We start from the raw sequence: 13883 nt of genomic DNA on the forward strand, positions 1-13883 counted from the left end.
CAGCCAGCCCAGGTCCAGGCCGGATCCACGTCGACTGAAAATTAGAAACAGAAAACGGAGGAAGAGATAGGAGAGAACAAACAGAGTTTGGAAAGAGAGGGAGAGAGAGAGAGAGAAGAGAGAAATAGAAGAGTGTGAGTGAGTGTCAAGAGAAGAGATTTTTTGACGCCTCGTCAAGCGCCTGTTCTCACTAAGTAAAGGCCAAAACCGACTAAGCGGAAAATACTGCAGCCGCTAGGGCATAAAGCGGAGACTAAAGCGAAGAAGCTTCGACAAGCTTGAAACAAACCACGGACCATGCTAGAGACCCTAGCTAGAGTCGGCCTGACACCACAACGAAGCTCGTTGAAAATACCAAGCCACCAGAGTTGAATTCACGCACGCACACGCACACACACACTATACGCCAAATACGGCTGCCAATGCTCTTCTGTTTGCTAAATTTCATTGCCTTTCTGCATCTCGTCCAAACAGGTAAAAAATTTATTTATTTATTTATTTATTTACTTTTCATTATATATATCCCTACTAAGTATCGGTTTTCATTGGAATGTTTCTTCTTCTTCTTCTGCTTTTGTTGATCATTAGCATTTGTAATTATATTTTTCTGATTTATTTATTAACAAAATATTCACAAGAAAAAAATTGCAAAAACTCGAATCAAAAACGCATCATCACCATGTCTGAACAAATTCTAAACATCACTTTTGTGATCAACAACAAACAACAAATATCTGCAGCATTCGGTTAGGTTTTTTTTTCCACTTTCACCTCAAGTAAAATTCAGCACGCTTCTATCTATCTGGCAAAAAAGTATCTATCATCTGATCTGTACACATTTTGAGCAAAAAGCAAACTGATTTCCATTTCGAGCTCGAACCACATTTCCTGGCAATCTGCTCTACACTGTCATTATATATATATATATATATATTTGATTTGAAACAACTTTTTTTTGTTCTCCTTTCACCTTCACGTCGTGGCTTCTTGACCGTGTACGGATCCGCATGGAAGCCAATATCGACAACGCAAGCAAGGTGAAAAGCATTCCTTTGTTGCGCAACCAGGCGCCTCTAAGCCGCCCGTGGGCGTTCCTACCGCTCAGGCAGGCAACACTGCTGCGCAGGCGAAAAGTGACTGCTAATAAATAAGCACGCTCGACCGATCGCCGACACTAGTCAGCTAATGCACGACGAGCCGGTTGGTCACACCGGTTAGCAGTTATAAAAATACCGATAAAATTTCTTTGAAAATTTTACCAACAAATAAAAACAACTTTTCACACGTAAAATAAATTAACATAAGCAACAAAGAAAAAAACAAGCACGCTCCAATCCCTGTGCTAATAGTTGCTTGCCGTTCAATGCTGCGGTTTTCGTAAAATCGTCTTAACGTCGATCATTACTGTGTTCGTTTTCTTTCCCCCATGCCGGACGCTTTGCATATATATGACCAAGCTGAGGTTTGCGTTTGAGGCAAAGACAAAAATTCCCATCAAACGCCAAGAATCAAAAACATTACTGTGAAGCAAGCATGCATGCATGAACATCGCGCTGAGATGAGAGAAGCGTTGACTAAATCGAATCAAGACCGTCACGGAACATTGCTCCAAGGCGGCCAAGCTTTCACCAGTCGCCATCAATAAATTAAGCGCTACGGACAATAGCCAGCAACGCGCTGACTAGCCGTTAAATAATGAACAGCAGCAGCAGCAGTGTAGTGGGTTCGGTTCACGTGAAAAATGCAAAAACTCACTTGAAGGAAGAATAAGAAAAACAAAACAATAACTACAAATACAATTTACAAGTAACAACAGTACACAACTGATTGGATGCGTTAGTCATAGAAATGCTCATAAACTTGATCTATTATACAGCACAGCTAGCTGGTTGTTGGTGCAAAAATCTTACTAAAAAAAAGACAAATTAAAAAGCCATGGATTCAGTCAGTTCGGAATTTCTATTCTACTCTTTGCTAATGTAAAATGTGGAATATTACAATGACGGATTTTGATACTTCTGCATACAGTTTTCGGTTTCCATTTCACAATCGACAATTTCTCCCATCTCACTTCCTTTTCATTATCTTAAACATTCATCTCCGAAATCAAACACACCTAGCACTCAATGCCATTCATTGTTGAAATATTTCAGTGAGAGAGTGAAACAGATATATATATACTCTCTCTCTCTCTCTTTTTTTCTTGCAAACACTTTCCTTGCCAAACTATTTCTTTCTTGCCTGTAACTACGGATGCGTTGCTAAATTGCATACAATGGACAATATTTTCCTGACGTTGCAACTGTCGAGAAGAGGTGATGAAGCTGAACAAATATCAAATCAATACAAATTCTCGTAATTAACAATGTTACTTAAAAGTTGAATTCTTCCCTTACACAGACAATTTGCAACTGAGCAACTTTTCCACTATGTTCAGTAAAACGAATCCATTTGCTCTTCTTTCTCGTCACGCCAACTCCAATTCTAGATCTCACTTTCCAATTCTGCATACGGTTGTCAATTTGCCAATTACTCACTCATTTTCTCAGAGCCAATAAAAATCACTTTCTCTTATTTTGATCTTCAATTCTCCCCAAAAATAAGTTTCCCCAACTTTACGGGCAGCTGATGCGCATCACCTGACCATTTTCTGATTTGTTTACGCTGAACGCGCGCATCAACAACCGCCAAACTCTGATAACATATCCACGGATTGCTAATCCGGCACTTTGACTAAAATTTGTCGCTGTCACAGAAAAAAATGAATACTTCACGTAGACTATTTTTTTTTGCAATTTCAATCAATTGACTGACAGCAGTTTACCAACAGTTAGGCAAATAACTAAATAGGCACTGGAACAAAAAGAAAACAATGCGCGCACGTATGTAGTAGCAGTTAACACCACAGCGCTTGCCAACCAACTAATGCAATCTCTAGCAATAACTGCCGAAGCTGACTATATCAGCAATTCCTTGGGAACTTGAATTCCACTGAAACAATTCTGCTTCTTCGTCCGGCAGACATGGTTTAATCTTGGTGAATAACAAACTGGAAGAATCCATGCAGCAGGATATATGTGGTGGAACATTTTCCACCATACAGCCTGCATGCTCACCAGTTACTCGCGCAACGTGAAAAACAGGATGCAATTGTTGCACGTGATGCATAAATGACAATCACGTGATTAAAATCCAGCAAGCGCATTGAAGTGTTTATTTTTCGAGCAATTTTCTTGCTACATTTGACAACGTTGACAAAATACAGTCCACTTCCTTGATTTGAGAAACTTTTCACTCAAATGCACCACAGCTCCGGAAATGTTCGTGCTTTGGTTCAATAAAATGAAAGTGCAGTCAGTAGTTGTAGGTCAAACTTGAAAACATGCAAGTCCATCTTCAGAGATTATTGGAATAAAATATTTGTATAGGGCTTTCGTGAATGCGCAAGCGTTAACGCACTTGATGACGTATTGCAAATCGGTTGCCTAAGTTGTAAGCACTTTCGAGTACCAAAATCGACCGACCGTTAGTGTTTCACGATGACCAATTGAACTCGAACAGCCAGCTAGCTAGCTAGCTAGCTAGCTATCCCTCCTTGTTTTAAATTTTCTTCTTCTTCTTCTTCTTCTCCTCTTCTGCTACTGCTGGCCGTCACCGCTGCTAAGCAGAGCAAGAAGAAATTCCTTTCTTTTCTCGGTGCCAGAAAAATCGATTCTAACATATGCATTTCAAAATGTTGTCCAGTCTCCGGTATCTCAAACGAGACCCCGGAGGCCCTCGGAACCAAATTAGTGCGCTTTTGCTTTTATCGATTCAGCTTGCCAATTGACTCCAATATGGGACTGTTCATTCCAGCAGCAAACCAACAACAACTAGCCATTAAAACTGCAGCACCGGCAAGCCGTTCACAATAATAATCATGACAATAATTGTTGGTCTAATTAATTCTTCCACGTCGGCAAAGTCGACGAACGCAATCGCATCTCACCGCTAGTATCCGTTAACTGATCGCAAGAGCACACACACAAGTGCGGATATTTGCCAAAAAGCGGCGCAACTTGTGCAATCAGTGAAAAATAATTTCTCATCTCGTCCATTCCTTCCGCCCTTCTTCCCTTCATCACTATATATCCCGTCCTCAGTCAGCTTATGACGTGCTTCAACGCAACTGTCGCATCCCGTCCCGCGAAAATATGCGCGCACTTTTTGCAAAATTCATTTTGACAAGCACAGGCGTGAGGGAAATTTCTGCGTAGCGAATTCAAAAGAAAATCAAAAAGAAAAAACCACGGTCAGCAAAAAAAAAAAAATAAATTAACAACGGCTAATTTTTGAATAATCGACTAGTTCCCATTTGGATCAAATTTCCCCTCGAAATTCGACTTCTTTTTCTTTTTGCACGGATGATAAATTTCACTGTTCAATTTTTGTATGCGAAAAGATAGATAGAGATATAGACGTTGCAATTGCGAAGCAGCTGCGATTTTTTCCAAAGTGCACGGCTGGAAGAATTATTGGCAAGCAAATTCATTAGTAACCGCACAACCATTGTTCAATAAGCTATGCATGAGAAAGTGAAGAGGGGGATGTGGAGAAAAAAAAAGAATTCATTCAAGTCACACACACATTCAAGGTTGTAGCGGTAGCTTTCGATCAATTGGAAGCTATTCGACACTTTGCATTAACGTAGCACCGAGACACCGACACTACTAGCGGTTTGCTAGGAGCAATCAGAAGAAGAAACACACACCTGCTCTCCTCGGGGAACAGCATTACCGACTGACTGGCAGGTCACTTTCATTAGTTGCCGCCGCCTGTTCTTCACCTTCAAAGCCTACCTGCCAAATTGAGTAATCGATTTCTGGTTGAGCAAAAGTGCCAGAGCATCAATCATGTTGTGCATAGTCGACAAAAATGCATTATTGTTTAATTAAAACATCTTCCACTACCGTCGCAACAACAAGTCACCCACAGGAGGGAATATCAATCGTAGTGCACTTTATTACAATGAATATTTAAACACCAACTGGTGTAAAAACTTCCATAACGAGCATGGAAAAAATTTACCACTATGATTATTATTCATGGCAAATTAATGCGCTGATCATTTTCACTTTCAGCCGGTGCTGTTCGCTGTTTCCAATGCGATAACCAATATGGAAGTTGCAACACTGGCGAGTGTACCGGAATGGCTTGCATTATGATTGAAGCGGTGACCAATCGTAAGTATTTTTCTCTTCTCTTCTCTTATCAATTTCATTCCATTCGAATTTATTTATTTTAAATAATTTTCCACCCCATTCCACTGCAAAGCGTACAGTACAATTATTAGAGATAAAAATTACAAGACAAATAAAATAAATCACTTATCAATCAAATTGTACAATTGAAAACATGCTCGCCCTTCTCTCTCTCTGTCTCTTCAGGTGTGGATTCAAAATAGATAACTTTTCCAGAATTCAAAAAAATAAATAAATAAAAATTATATATATATATATATGTATAAATCACGCCATCGAAGATGAATTGATGCAATTTTCTATTAAATAATTCACCAAATCCACTGTCTGAACGTTACAAACTCAAATCGATCAACGATGCATCATACTGTTGTTGTTTTTTGTCTTTAATTTTTTTCTGTTTGTTCAAATGAATAACATTAATTGTTGTACGTATTCGGAAAATTAAAAAATAAATTTTTAAATAATATTCACAATTGGAATTGAATTTCACCATGATGAAATAAGTGAATAATTAATGTATAATGAATGAAGTGACTGGATTTGATGAAAATCAAGTTGTTTTGTAAGTGAAATGGTTCATTTTACATTTATTTCATCATTTTGAAAAGTAGCTTTTTTCCAAGCTTTCCTGCCAATGTTAAATTTATAAATTAACGATCTTGGCCATGGCCAGTGACTAATCAACCCACATCGACGCAGAATAGAGAAAAATGGACGGATAGATCTGTTGACAGCGGTAATTCGTTTACTGTAATTGCCATTAGCTGAACAAAGCGGAAATGTCAAATATTGAGGACGATGTTGGCTAAAACAGAAAATGGGGAGCCTGTTGGGGGAAAATGTTCTTCTAAGAGCCATTAAAAGTGGTCGAATTCGTCGTCTTATGGGCAAACAATTTCGCACCGTACTACAAGCGAAATTTCCAGTTGGAAAAAGTCATAAAAATGTAGAATAATGTCCACTTGAAATTCTGCACCATCCATTATTGAATTTTGAAAAGATAAATTAACAAAATAAATAATCGCATTTATTTTGCAGAGAAAAAATCGGTGCAAAAGGGTTGCCTTCAGTTTATCGACCGTCCACGTTGCCTCAAAGCGGATCTGATGGGCGTGGAGACGGTGAAATGCACGTGCAACAGTGATTTTTGCAACGATGACGAGCAGCTTATCAAAAATGGCCTCGTGCGACGGTTGCAGAACGTCGCCTCAAGCACGTTCAACCCTGAACGAAGCAAGCGAACCAACCTCGGAGCTGGTCTTGGAATCAAAGTGACAACCAACTATTTATTAATGCTAATTTTCATGTGTCTTTTCATCACCGGCTCGTTCAGTTTGCTCGTCTTCAACACTGTCTGCATACACGCCAGCACACTGATTCTAATCACTTTAGTTGTATAACACGTGAAAACAACAACAACAACAAAGTTCTTCCTCTGTATGCAAATTTGTTGGTTGTAAAAACCAAAAATTAAAAAAAAAGACTACCAATCGCGTGTGATGAACACTGACGATGAAATTCATTTCTCATTTATACATGTTGTGTTCTTACGAATCAAATTCTTATGCATTACACACACAGTTTGCTTTGTATATAAGTGTGAAAAGTAAAAATTTGCCAACGTGAACGTTCGAAAGTTTCAAATTTTCAAAATATGCTAACTAACTCATAATTAAAGTACAACTAAACATGAAAACAACTGAATATTGAAATTATTTTCACGACATTCAACCCGAAGAATAAATAAATTACCCTCAACTGGTTTGTACAAGCAAATTTAAATCCAATTAGTACTTAGTACGAAAAAATATATAATAAAATGTTCTGCTGTAAATATAAAATTAAAATTAAACAACAACCTGGTAACTGCCAAAGCGTACAGATGCTGTAGACAAACTTCTTCGCTGCTGTGGCGATCAGACGATTTTGAACAGTAGCGTTTGTCCTGCACTCGTGCAAAAAGTAACGCCTCCGTGGCCGCGACCACATGTGGAAGTTTTCTACCAAATCTGAATAAAATTATTTTTTCAAATTCACATGATAAATACATTTTTTTAAACTCAAAAAATTAAACAAACAAATAAAATTGTTTTCAGCAATATTTTACCCTTAAATGCATTCATTGCACATGTTGATCACGCTTTCCAGCGCGAGTTTTTTGCTTTTAAATCGTAAAACAAAATTCCTTTTCTTTTCAATACAAATATACTTACGATAATTTCCATAAACGCAACATTTCATGAGCTTCTGTCAACGATTCTACAGTGTCAGTTTGCAATAAAATATTGACATTACCACATTGTTTCCTGAAGAAAAATAACAACGACACTCCATACCAATAATTATGCATACATATTAAATATAAATCATCCAAAGCAATTCTTTACTTTATTTTGTTTTAAAATTTCACAAATATAAAACTCATTACAATAAATAAAACCATTTCATTTAAATGACCGTCGTAATGGAAAAAGAACATCCAAAATGTGCAATTAAAGTATTTTTATCTTATAAAAATACATTTTAAAAAAATATAAAAATCACTTGATTATTAACAATGAACTACTGCGTGCAACAAATATTTTTCTACGTAATCTAAAAGGAATTCTTAAAAATAAACAATCTACAGATATGAAAAATGTAAAAAATATTAATACTGATATTAGGAACATAACAGCATTTCAAAAAATATGAAAAGCGCAATCTGTTTGAGAATGTCTAAAAAGTAAATTAAAATATATAGCAAATGAATGAAACAATAGCACATTAAATACAAATAAAATCAGCTTTGTAAAGCTCATTAGATTTCGCAGAGGAAAACAAAAACTTAGTTAATGAGACCCGAATAAATGCGCAAATCATGCATTGCACTGTGTTTTACGATGATTGTTTCGGCAGTAATTATCTTCGGAAAATAAAAAAAATTTTATCTGATTGTTTCAAAAAAAACATTATCCCAATGTTAAATGATATTTTTAAAATACGAAAAATCATACATACTTCAAATCCAGTGCACTGCATTTACAAAGAGCCATTTTTTACTATGCTGATAATATGTATATTTTTAAATTCACTTCAAATATACTGAATTGAATATATTTAATATATGCAGGACGTGTCAGCTTATACAGCAATACTAAAATGTGAAAAAGTAAAATGCAATTTCACTACAACATATATTTGATAATAAAGATAAGTCATACTGTATCATTTATAGGAAAGAAAATATAAAATAAATTAACCGCTGAATTGTGATATTTTGCCAATCAACACTTTTTCAGCAATTTTAATAATGAGCGGTTTTTGCACTGAATCTTTAAATTTGTAACAAAAGCTATCAGTACGATAAATTAGTGCAACAGTACTGTAGCACATTGTACTGTAAATTTGCTGAAGTTAAACAAAAATTGATAAAGTACATTTCTTTTCATTAATAACTAAAAGAAATCAACTGAAATCATACGTTTTATTTTGATTTTACAATTCAAACAAAAACAGATTAAATGCTTTTTGTATGATTCAAAATGTACCTGTTTTTAGCAATCAAAATTTTCAATTATATCACGCAAATATGTAAATTTTCACCAAATCACAAGCTAAATACACGCAAAAAAAGATACAATCAATTCAATCAAGAAGTGTCCTCTTCTGAAGCTTCGTCGTCATCCGTTAAAATTTTCAAAAACTGTGTAGCGACGTGGGCGGCATATATTTTTCTTTCAGCTTCGGGCAAACTTTCCGCGTACTCTTTCATTTCGCTAAATTTCTGATACAAAGCAGAAAATGACATCACTTCACTGTCTTCGTCCAATCGCAAAGCTTGGAAAGAGTCACTGGCCGCTTCCACCGACTCCCCCGCATCGACGGCCACGTTGGACGACGATTCCGCATTTTTCTGAAACGCAAAAACTCCGCTTTAAAATTAAATTAAAAAAATAATTATGCAAATAAAGCATTACTCACACATGTCACTTTTGGTTGTTCATTTTTGGGAATCATATTACGCCACTCATTAGCCTAGAAAAGTTGCAAGAGTGAATTATAATTTGAAAAAAGAAAAAAAAAACTTTCAAAACCTGCAAAACTTCAACGAGACGATCAATGCCTACAACTTCACCAAACGATTCGGCTTCTTGGCGCATTTCCTCGTCTGGATTCAAAACGATAAAATCGAAATTGTTTTCTATACACCAACTTTCAACACTGTCCACGTGGTCGTCCAGGATGTGCGAGACAACAAACAGACGAACACCAATATCCGCATTTTCCAGAGCTTTCCATACAAGTTTGTAACTTTGAGAATCGTAGGTCAAATTGCAGTGCAATATCACGGCTTCAGCACGAATGGGAGGTGGCGTGAAGCTGTCAATCTCAGCTTGCCTTGTGGTGTGTAAAAGCAGATCAACACTGTAATATTTGGAAACCAATTTCCACGTTTTCGGTTCAGTGTCAGAAAATGATGAACAATCTTTGCTTAACAAAAGCGACGCTATACAAGGTTCTGTACTGTCCGCTTCTTCGGGAAAACAGCGAACTATTAATACATCTGAAGAACTGGCCATTTTTTGTTTTACAAATTCAAAAATACTTGAAATTTTTAAATTATCTCTATATATGTGTACACAAATATATACAAATATCAACCCAAAATTTAACCAACTAATCAAATGTTGCCAAAATTATTCGTTTGTAAAATTTTTTCAAGAATAAATTCGTAAATACGATCGCACAAACATTGCCGCACTTAAAGCAGTAAATAGACCAGCCGGAAAAAATTTATATGAACGACAGAAGCGAATTCCCATCACAACACCTAAGCAACCACTGGTAACTAAAATAAATAGAATCAATTAACTGACGATAGATAACAAGAAGAAATTTGCGTTGACATTTCACTTTGCACAGTAATTTACACTAGTTGAACAAAAATACAGAAAAAAACTTTCCTCATTCACTGCATAACTATGAAAAAATAATACATGTATTAAATACAGCATAAAAACGGTTTGTTTAATTATAAGTTCTTTAATAAATAAAAAGTTATATTGAATTTTATATGAAAACTCACGAAGCATGGGCAAGTGATTCTGCGAAGCTGCGTAATGAGCACTGACTAGTGAAAGAATACCAAAAGTAATGCCGGCCGCTAAAGATGGAACACTACCTAAAATAAAAAATAATGACGTTAAAGTAAATACTTTCTTCTCAGTTTGAATATATCAAAATTATATAAATCAAAGCTTAATTATATAAATCAATAAAAGCTAACGTGTAAACACAGAACTCTCTATCAATAAAAATGCATAACCTGCTTTGTAATAACCAAAAATACCACCAGACAGTATCAGAAAAGCATACAAATTTCCAATGTGATCTGGCATAGGAAATACTCTTCAAGCGAAAACGTACGATACGATGATTTATAACCTCGTTTAGGTAATAAGTTACAGTAAACAATCATGAAATTCAAGATTCATTATGTATTGTAGAATTAAATGAAACTTAATATGGCTAGTTATTTTCTTAGCAATCTTATTTCAAGTACAAAAGTGAAAGTAAAGCGTGTTTGTTGCAAATGACATATTAATGCTGATAACTGTAAATGTAAACAATGCGTTTAACATTGCAGAATTATTTTTCTTATTTTGAATTTTGTCATTTCATTGTTTCTTCAGCACTGCACTGTTTACCATACAAAATTACTGCTCATTTTTGCCATTTATTAAAAGCATTTATTTAAATAATTCATTCTAGTTTATGTTCTTCTTTTTTTTTAAATTATCTCATTTTTGCATAATTTACAAGATCACTTTTCTAAATCAAATGTAAAACATGTTCAGCAATTGACATGTCCAAAGCTGTCACTTTTGCTTGAACAAAATAAAAATAGTGCATAACAATTGCTTTTAGCCGTCAATTTTTGTTACTTTATTCAGTTATCTGCTGAAGCGTTTCAGCATCTGTTGACACACCATTTTACAGCTACAAACGGAACGCTTTGCAATAATTGCAACTTCCCATTATTGAAAAATAAAAGAAAAATATATTTTCTGTTATTTGAACAGATGAATTTTTGGAATATTGTTCAAAAATTAAATAATTAAAAGATCACTGTTAGGATACAATCATAAATTAAATCAATGCATATATTTTACATTTTTTTTCATAATTCTTTTTTAGATTTATAATTAATTAATGAAACAGTAAGTATAGTTTTTTATTTTTTTAACAAGTAATGGTGAATATGCATGCAATTTGAAGCGAAAATATTAAAATATTTCAGTTTTGAATAACTAATTCATATTCAAATACAGGATCATTTAACGTGTAAAATTTTGCTCGGGAAACTTTTTAAAATCGTTACTTTAAGCAATTATAGCGTTCTTTCCAGAAAATCATATTTGTTTAATCGAAATTATCACGTATAGTTTATTCAAGATGAACGTGGCATAACATGTTGAAATTCTCTTGGTAAATATGGAAACGGTTTTCTTATAACGAGCCATATTTGTGGAAAAAATGATGTGTGTACATTGGATGAAACATGAATATTTTAAAAATTTTGGAATTACATAAATTAGATTTGTTCCCCTGCGGCAAGTTTCGACCTATCTGACCCATCTGATAGAAACCCCTTTTATAACTCTCAGCCTTCATTTATGCTGAAGCGCCTGTTTACATTTGTTTTTGTTAGAAAGATGGTAAGACTGTGTGAATTTAAATTAAAAGTCAAAGTATTTTTTTGTTAATTTTGAGAGTAACATATAGCTACGAGAATGTAAAAAACAGTCATAAAAGTCAGCTTTATCAATTTAGCACAGCAATGCAGAAGAGCTTGCCTCTTTTTATCAACGCATGTAGAAGCTAACTTTGGTATGCGACTTGACACGAATGGAACTTTAGAAACTTTAAAACAAGCTACTGCTTGAAAAATATTGTGATCATTTTTTAATTTTACAATAAGTAGAATTAATGTAAAATAATTGAAATATTCTTTAACATGTTTTTATTTGAGAAAAGATTTTTTTATTTGATATAACAATTACTTGAATGTCAAAAAAGTACAGTAAAATATGTATAATAAATTTTTGTTTACTCTCTGTTGTAGCTGGTGGAATTTGAAGAGACAAATTCGAATCGTATTTTGCGTTCAAAATTCAATAAACTGGAAGAAGATGTGAAATTTTCAATTTAAAAATAATTTTGCATGATTTCATTGTGATTTTGAAACAACTTTGAGAACAAATGTTAAAATTCAGTTTGCTTTGAATTTCATTAAACAGTTGTACCCATAAAATCTTTAACATTTTGAAACATGCATGTATAAACAATTTCACATGAAATCATTACTGCAACTGTACTGACTGTTTAATTTGTGAATCATCAAAATTGCAAAAACAGCAACGTTTATTTTATTTTACCACGCTTCTAATTAATATAAAATTCTTCTTATCCAACTGGTATCCAGTTGCAAAATCCACTCTAAAATATCATCCTTTGTGGTGATCATCAATGAAACAGTATTATTCTTCTCTTTTTGTATTCCTGTTTCAACTCGTCGTTTGAGAACAAGATTACCAAAATACGGTTGCACTGAAGACAGTTTTCTTCTTTTTCTTTTTCAAAATGCCAAAGCAAGACAACTCTAGTTTTGATTAGCAAACAGAATGTGTCATTAGACTGGTCGATAAAGTAAAATAATCGCTGTTTCTAATTGGGCAGCAATTGATTGCCAGTCGATGTTAGTCATGCCGGTCCAAAAGCTGGGGGTTACTTCGATAATTAAATTTTGCTTCATTTTTGCTAATCGATCGTCCAGCTTTGCCCCGAATCATCATCATCTTTCTTTTTTACTTTGTTAGACATTTTATTTTATAAATGAAAGAAAAGAAAAATGAATAAATAACTATATATATGTATATATATACCATATCCACCAGGTATCAGAGTTTTACTTACCTTCAGAGAAGAAAATCATTTTCTAGCCGATCAGCTTTAGCTGGTTGAAGGGGACCAATTGATACAGGCTAAATACAATTTGGTACGTCCTCAACCAGTCCAAGCCAGTCGGTTAATGATTTTGATGTGTCGATGCTCATCAGACGAGGAGGATACAAGACAACAGCCGGCTCACCAGGCAACGTACCGTCAATGACTGACCGAGAGGAGCGGACAATTTTTGGCAAAGGCACAAGCCGGCGATCCTGATTGGTCAATCTGATATGGAAGCACCGATGCGTTGCGATCGATCAGTAAAGCTTTTGCCGTAAAGCGACGAACCGTGATCAACTTTTGGCCTTTTCTTGTCGAAATGTGCAGTCGGCTTGATGTTAGCTGCGCCTGGTTGATCATAAGCCCCGCTTTGAAGCGAAGGCGTGAATATGAATTTGAAGCTTTTGTCATATATGTGCATTTTCTTTTTTGTACAATATGAATGAAACTTGACGTAAGATAATTGAAAATGTTGAATTGATAACGAAAAAAAAACACGCATATACGCATATACACATACATACATACATACATACATACATATACACATATGCGCATATGCGGACAAACACAGATACACACAGGCACAAACACACACACACACACACACAAAAGCTGAGAGAAGAAGTAAAGCGGGGAAAAGCGGGT

General features: G+C 35.0%; 6 protein-coding genes across 6 annotated transcripts; 2 read left to right on the forward strand and 4 right to left on the reverse strand.

The window, feature by feature from the left end:
- Nucleotides 1-2261: 2261 nt before the first annotated feature.
- Tsp_11381 (conserved hypothetical protein) lies at nt 2262-3168 on the reverse strand. The gene is made up of 4 exons (XM_003372592.1): nt 2959-3168; nt 2620-2733; nt 2397-2504; nt 2262-2324 (listed from the first exon to the last, which is right to left on the reverse strand). Exons 1-4 carry the CDS (start codon nt 3166-3168, stop codon nt 2262-2264), a joined length of 495 nt encoding a protein of 164 aa, XP_003372640.1.
- Nucleotides 3169-3299: 131 nt separating this feature from the next.
- On the forward strand, nt 3300-3914 carry Tsp_11382 (hypothetical protein). Its single transcript, XM_003372593.1, has 3 exons — nt 3300-3332; nt 3429-3525; nt 3745-3914. The coding sequence occupies exons 1-3, from the start codon at nt 3300-3302 to the stop codon at nt 3912-3914; spliced, it is 300 nt and encodes a 99-aa protein (XP_003372641.1).
- A 1274-nt stretch (nt 3915-5188) lies between these two features.
- On the forward strand, nt 5189-6643 carry Tsp_11383 (hypothetical protein). The gene is made up of 2 exons (XM_003372594.1): nt 5189-5222; nt 6282-6643. Exons 1-2 carry the CDS (start codon nt 5189-5191, stop codon nt 6641-6643), a joined length of 396 nt encoding a protein of 131 aa, XP_003372642.1.
- A 387-nt stretch (nt 6644-7030) lies between these two features.
- Tsp_11384 (conserved hypothetical protein) lies at nt 7031-8278 on the reverse strand. The gene is made up of 5 exons (XM_003372595.1): nt 8244-8278; nt 7788-7838; nt 7457-7549; nt 7103-7252; nt 7031-7070 (listed from the first exon to the last, which is right to left on the reverse strand). Exons 1-5 carry the CDS (start codon nt 8276-8278, stop codon nt 7031-7033), a joined length of 369 nt encoding a protein of 122 aa, XP_003372643.1.
- A 596-nt stretch (nt 8279-8874) lies between these two features.
- On the reverse strand, nt 8875-10624 carry Tsp_11385 (transmembrane proteins 14C). The gene is made up of 5 exons (XM_003372596.1): nt 10552-10624; nt 10312-10407; nt 9320-9789; nt 9207-9260; nt 8875-9138 (listed from the first exon to the last, which is right to left on the reverse strand). The coding sequence occupies exons 1-5, from the start codon at nt 10622-10624 to the stop codon at nt 8875-8877; spliced, it is 957 nt and encodes a 318-aa protein (XP_003372644.1).
- Nucleotides 10625-13270: 2646 nt separating this feature from the next.
- Nucleotides 13271-13646, reverse strand: Tsp_11386 (conserved hypothetical protein). The gene is made up of 2 exons (XM_003372597.1): nt 13476-13646; nt 13271-13447 (listed from the first exon to the last, which is right to left on the reverse strand). The coding sequence occupies exons 1-2, from the start codon at nt 13644-13646 to the stop codon at nt 13271-13273; spliced, it is 348 nt and encodes a 115-aa protein (XP_003372645.1).
- Nucleotides 13647-13883: the final 237 nt, after the last annotated feature.

This window comes from Trichinella spiralis (genome assembly GCF_000181795.1).
Source record: "Trichinella spiralis strain ISS 195 chromosome Unknown Scfld9, whole genome shotgun sequence".
NCBI lineage: Eukaryota > Metazoa > Nematoda > Enoplea > Trichinellida > Trichinellidae > Trichinella > Trichinella spiralis.

Excerpts from the sequence above, each read along its gene's own strand:
- Tsp_11381 (XM_003372592.1), bottom strand. The coding sequence starts at position 3,168 with ATGCATCACGTGCAACAATTGCATCCTGTTTTTCACGTTGCGCGAGTA. Across the intron at positions 2,734-2,958 it reads CCCAAGGAATTGCTGATATA|TCAAAGTGCCGGATTAGCAA; the intron begins GTCAGCTTCGGC and ends GACAAATTTTAG. Across the intron at positions 2,505-2,619 it reads GTGATGCGCATCAGCTGCCC|AATTGGAAAGTGAGATCTAG; the intron begins GTAAAGTTGGGG and ends AACCGTATGCAG.
- Tsp_11386 (XM_003372597.1), bottom strand. The coding sequence starts at position 13,646 with ATGACAAAAGCTTCAAATTCATATTCACGCCTTCGCTTCAAAGCGGGG. Across the intron at positions 13,448-13,475 it reads TGATCGATCGCAACGCATCG|GATCGCCGGCTTGTGCCTTT; the intron begins GTGCTTCCATAT and ends TTGACCAATCAG.
- Tsp_11383 (XM_003372594.1), top strand. The coding sequence starts at position 5,189 with ATGGCTTGCATTATGATTGAAGCGGTGACCAATC. Across the intron at positions 5,223-6,281 it reads GATTGAAGCGGTGACCAATC|AGAAAAAATCGGTGCAAAAG; the intron begins GTAAGTATTTTT and ends TTTATTTTGCAG.
- Tsp_11382 (XM_003372593.1), top strand. The coding sequence starts at position 3,300 with ATGCACCACAGCTCCGGAAATGTTCGTGCTTTG. Across the intron at positions 3,333-3,428 it reads CCGGAAATGTTCGTGCTTTG|GGCTTTCGTGAATGCGCAAG; the intron begins GTTCAATAAAAT and ends ATATTTGTATAG. Across the intron at positions 3,526-3,744 it reads AGTACCAAAATCGACCGACC|TCTCCGGTATCTCAAACGAG; the intron begins GTTAGTGTTTCA and ends AATGTTGTCCAG.
- Tsp_11385 (XM_003372596.1), bottom strand. The coding sequence starts at position 10,624 with ATGCCAGATCACATTGGAAATTTGTATGCTTTTCTGATACTGTCTGGT. Across the intron at positions 9,261-9,319 it reads GTCTCGTTGAAGTTTTGCAG|GCTAATGAGTGGCGTAATAT; the intron begins GTTTTGAAAGTT and ends CAACTTTTCTAG. Across the intron at positions 9,139-9,206 it reads AACAACCAAAAGTGACATGT|AAAAATGCGGAATCGTCGTC; the intron begins GTGAGTAATGCT and ends TTTGCGTTTCAG.
- Tsp_11384 (XM_003372595.1), bottom strand. The coding sequence starts at position 8,278 with ATGGCTCTTTGTAAATGCAGTGCACTGGATTTGAA. Across the intron at positions 7,839-8,243 it reads TGCAGTGCACTGGATTTGAA|ATTACGTAGAAAAATATTTG; the intron begins GTATGTATGATT and ends AATTCCTTTTAG. Across the intron at positions 7,550-7,787 it reads AGTTCATTGTTAATAATCAA|GAAACAATGTGGTAATGTCA; the intron begins GTGATTTTTATA and ends ATTTTTCTTCAG.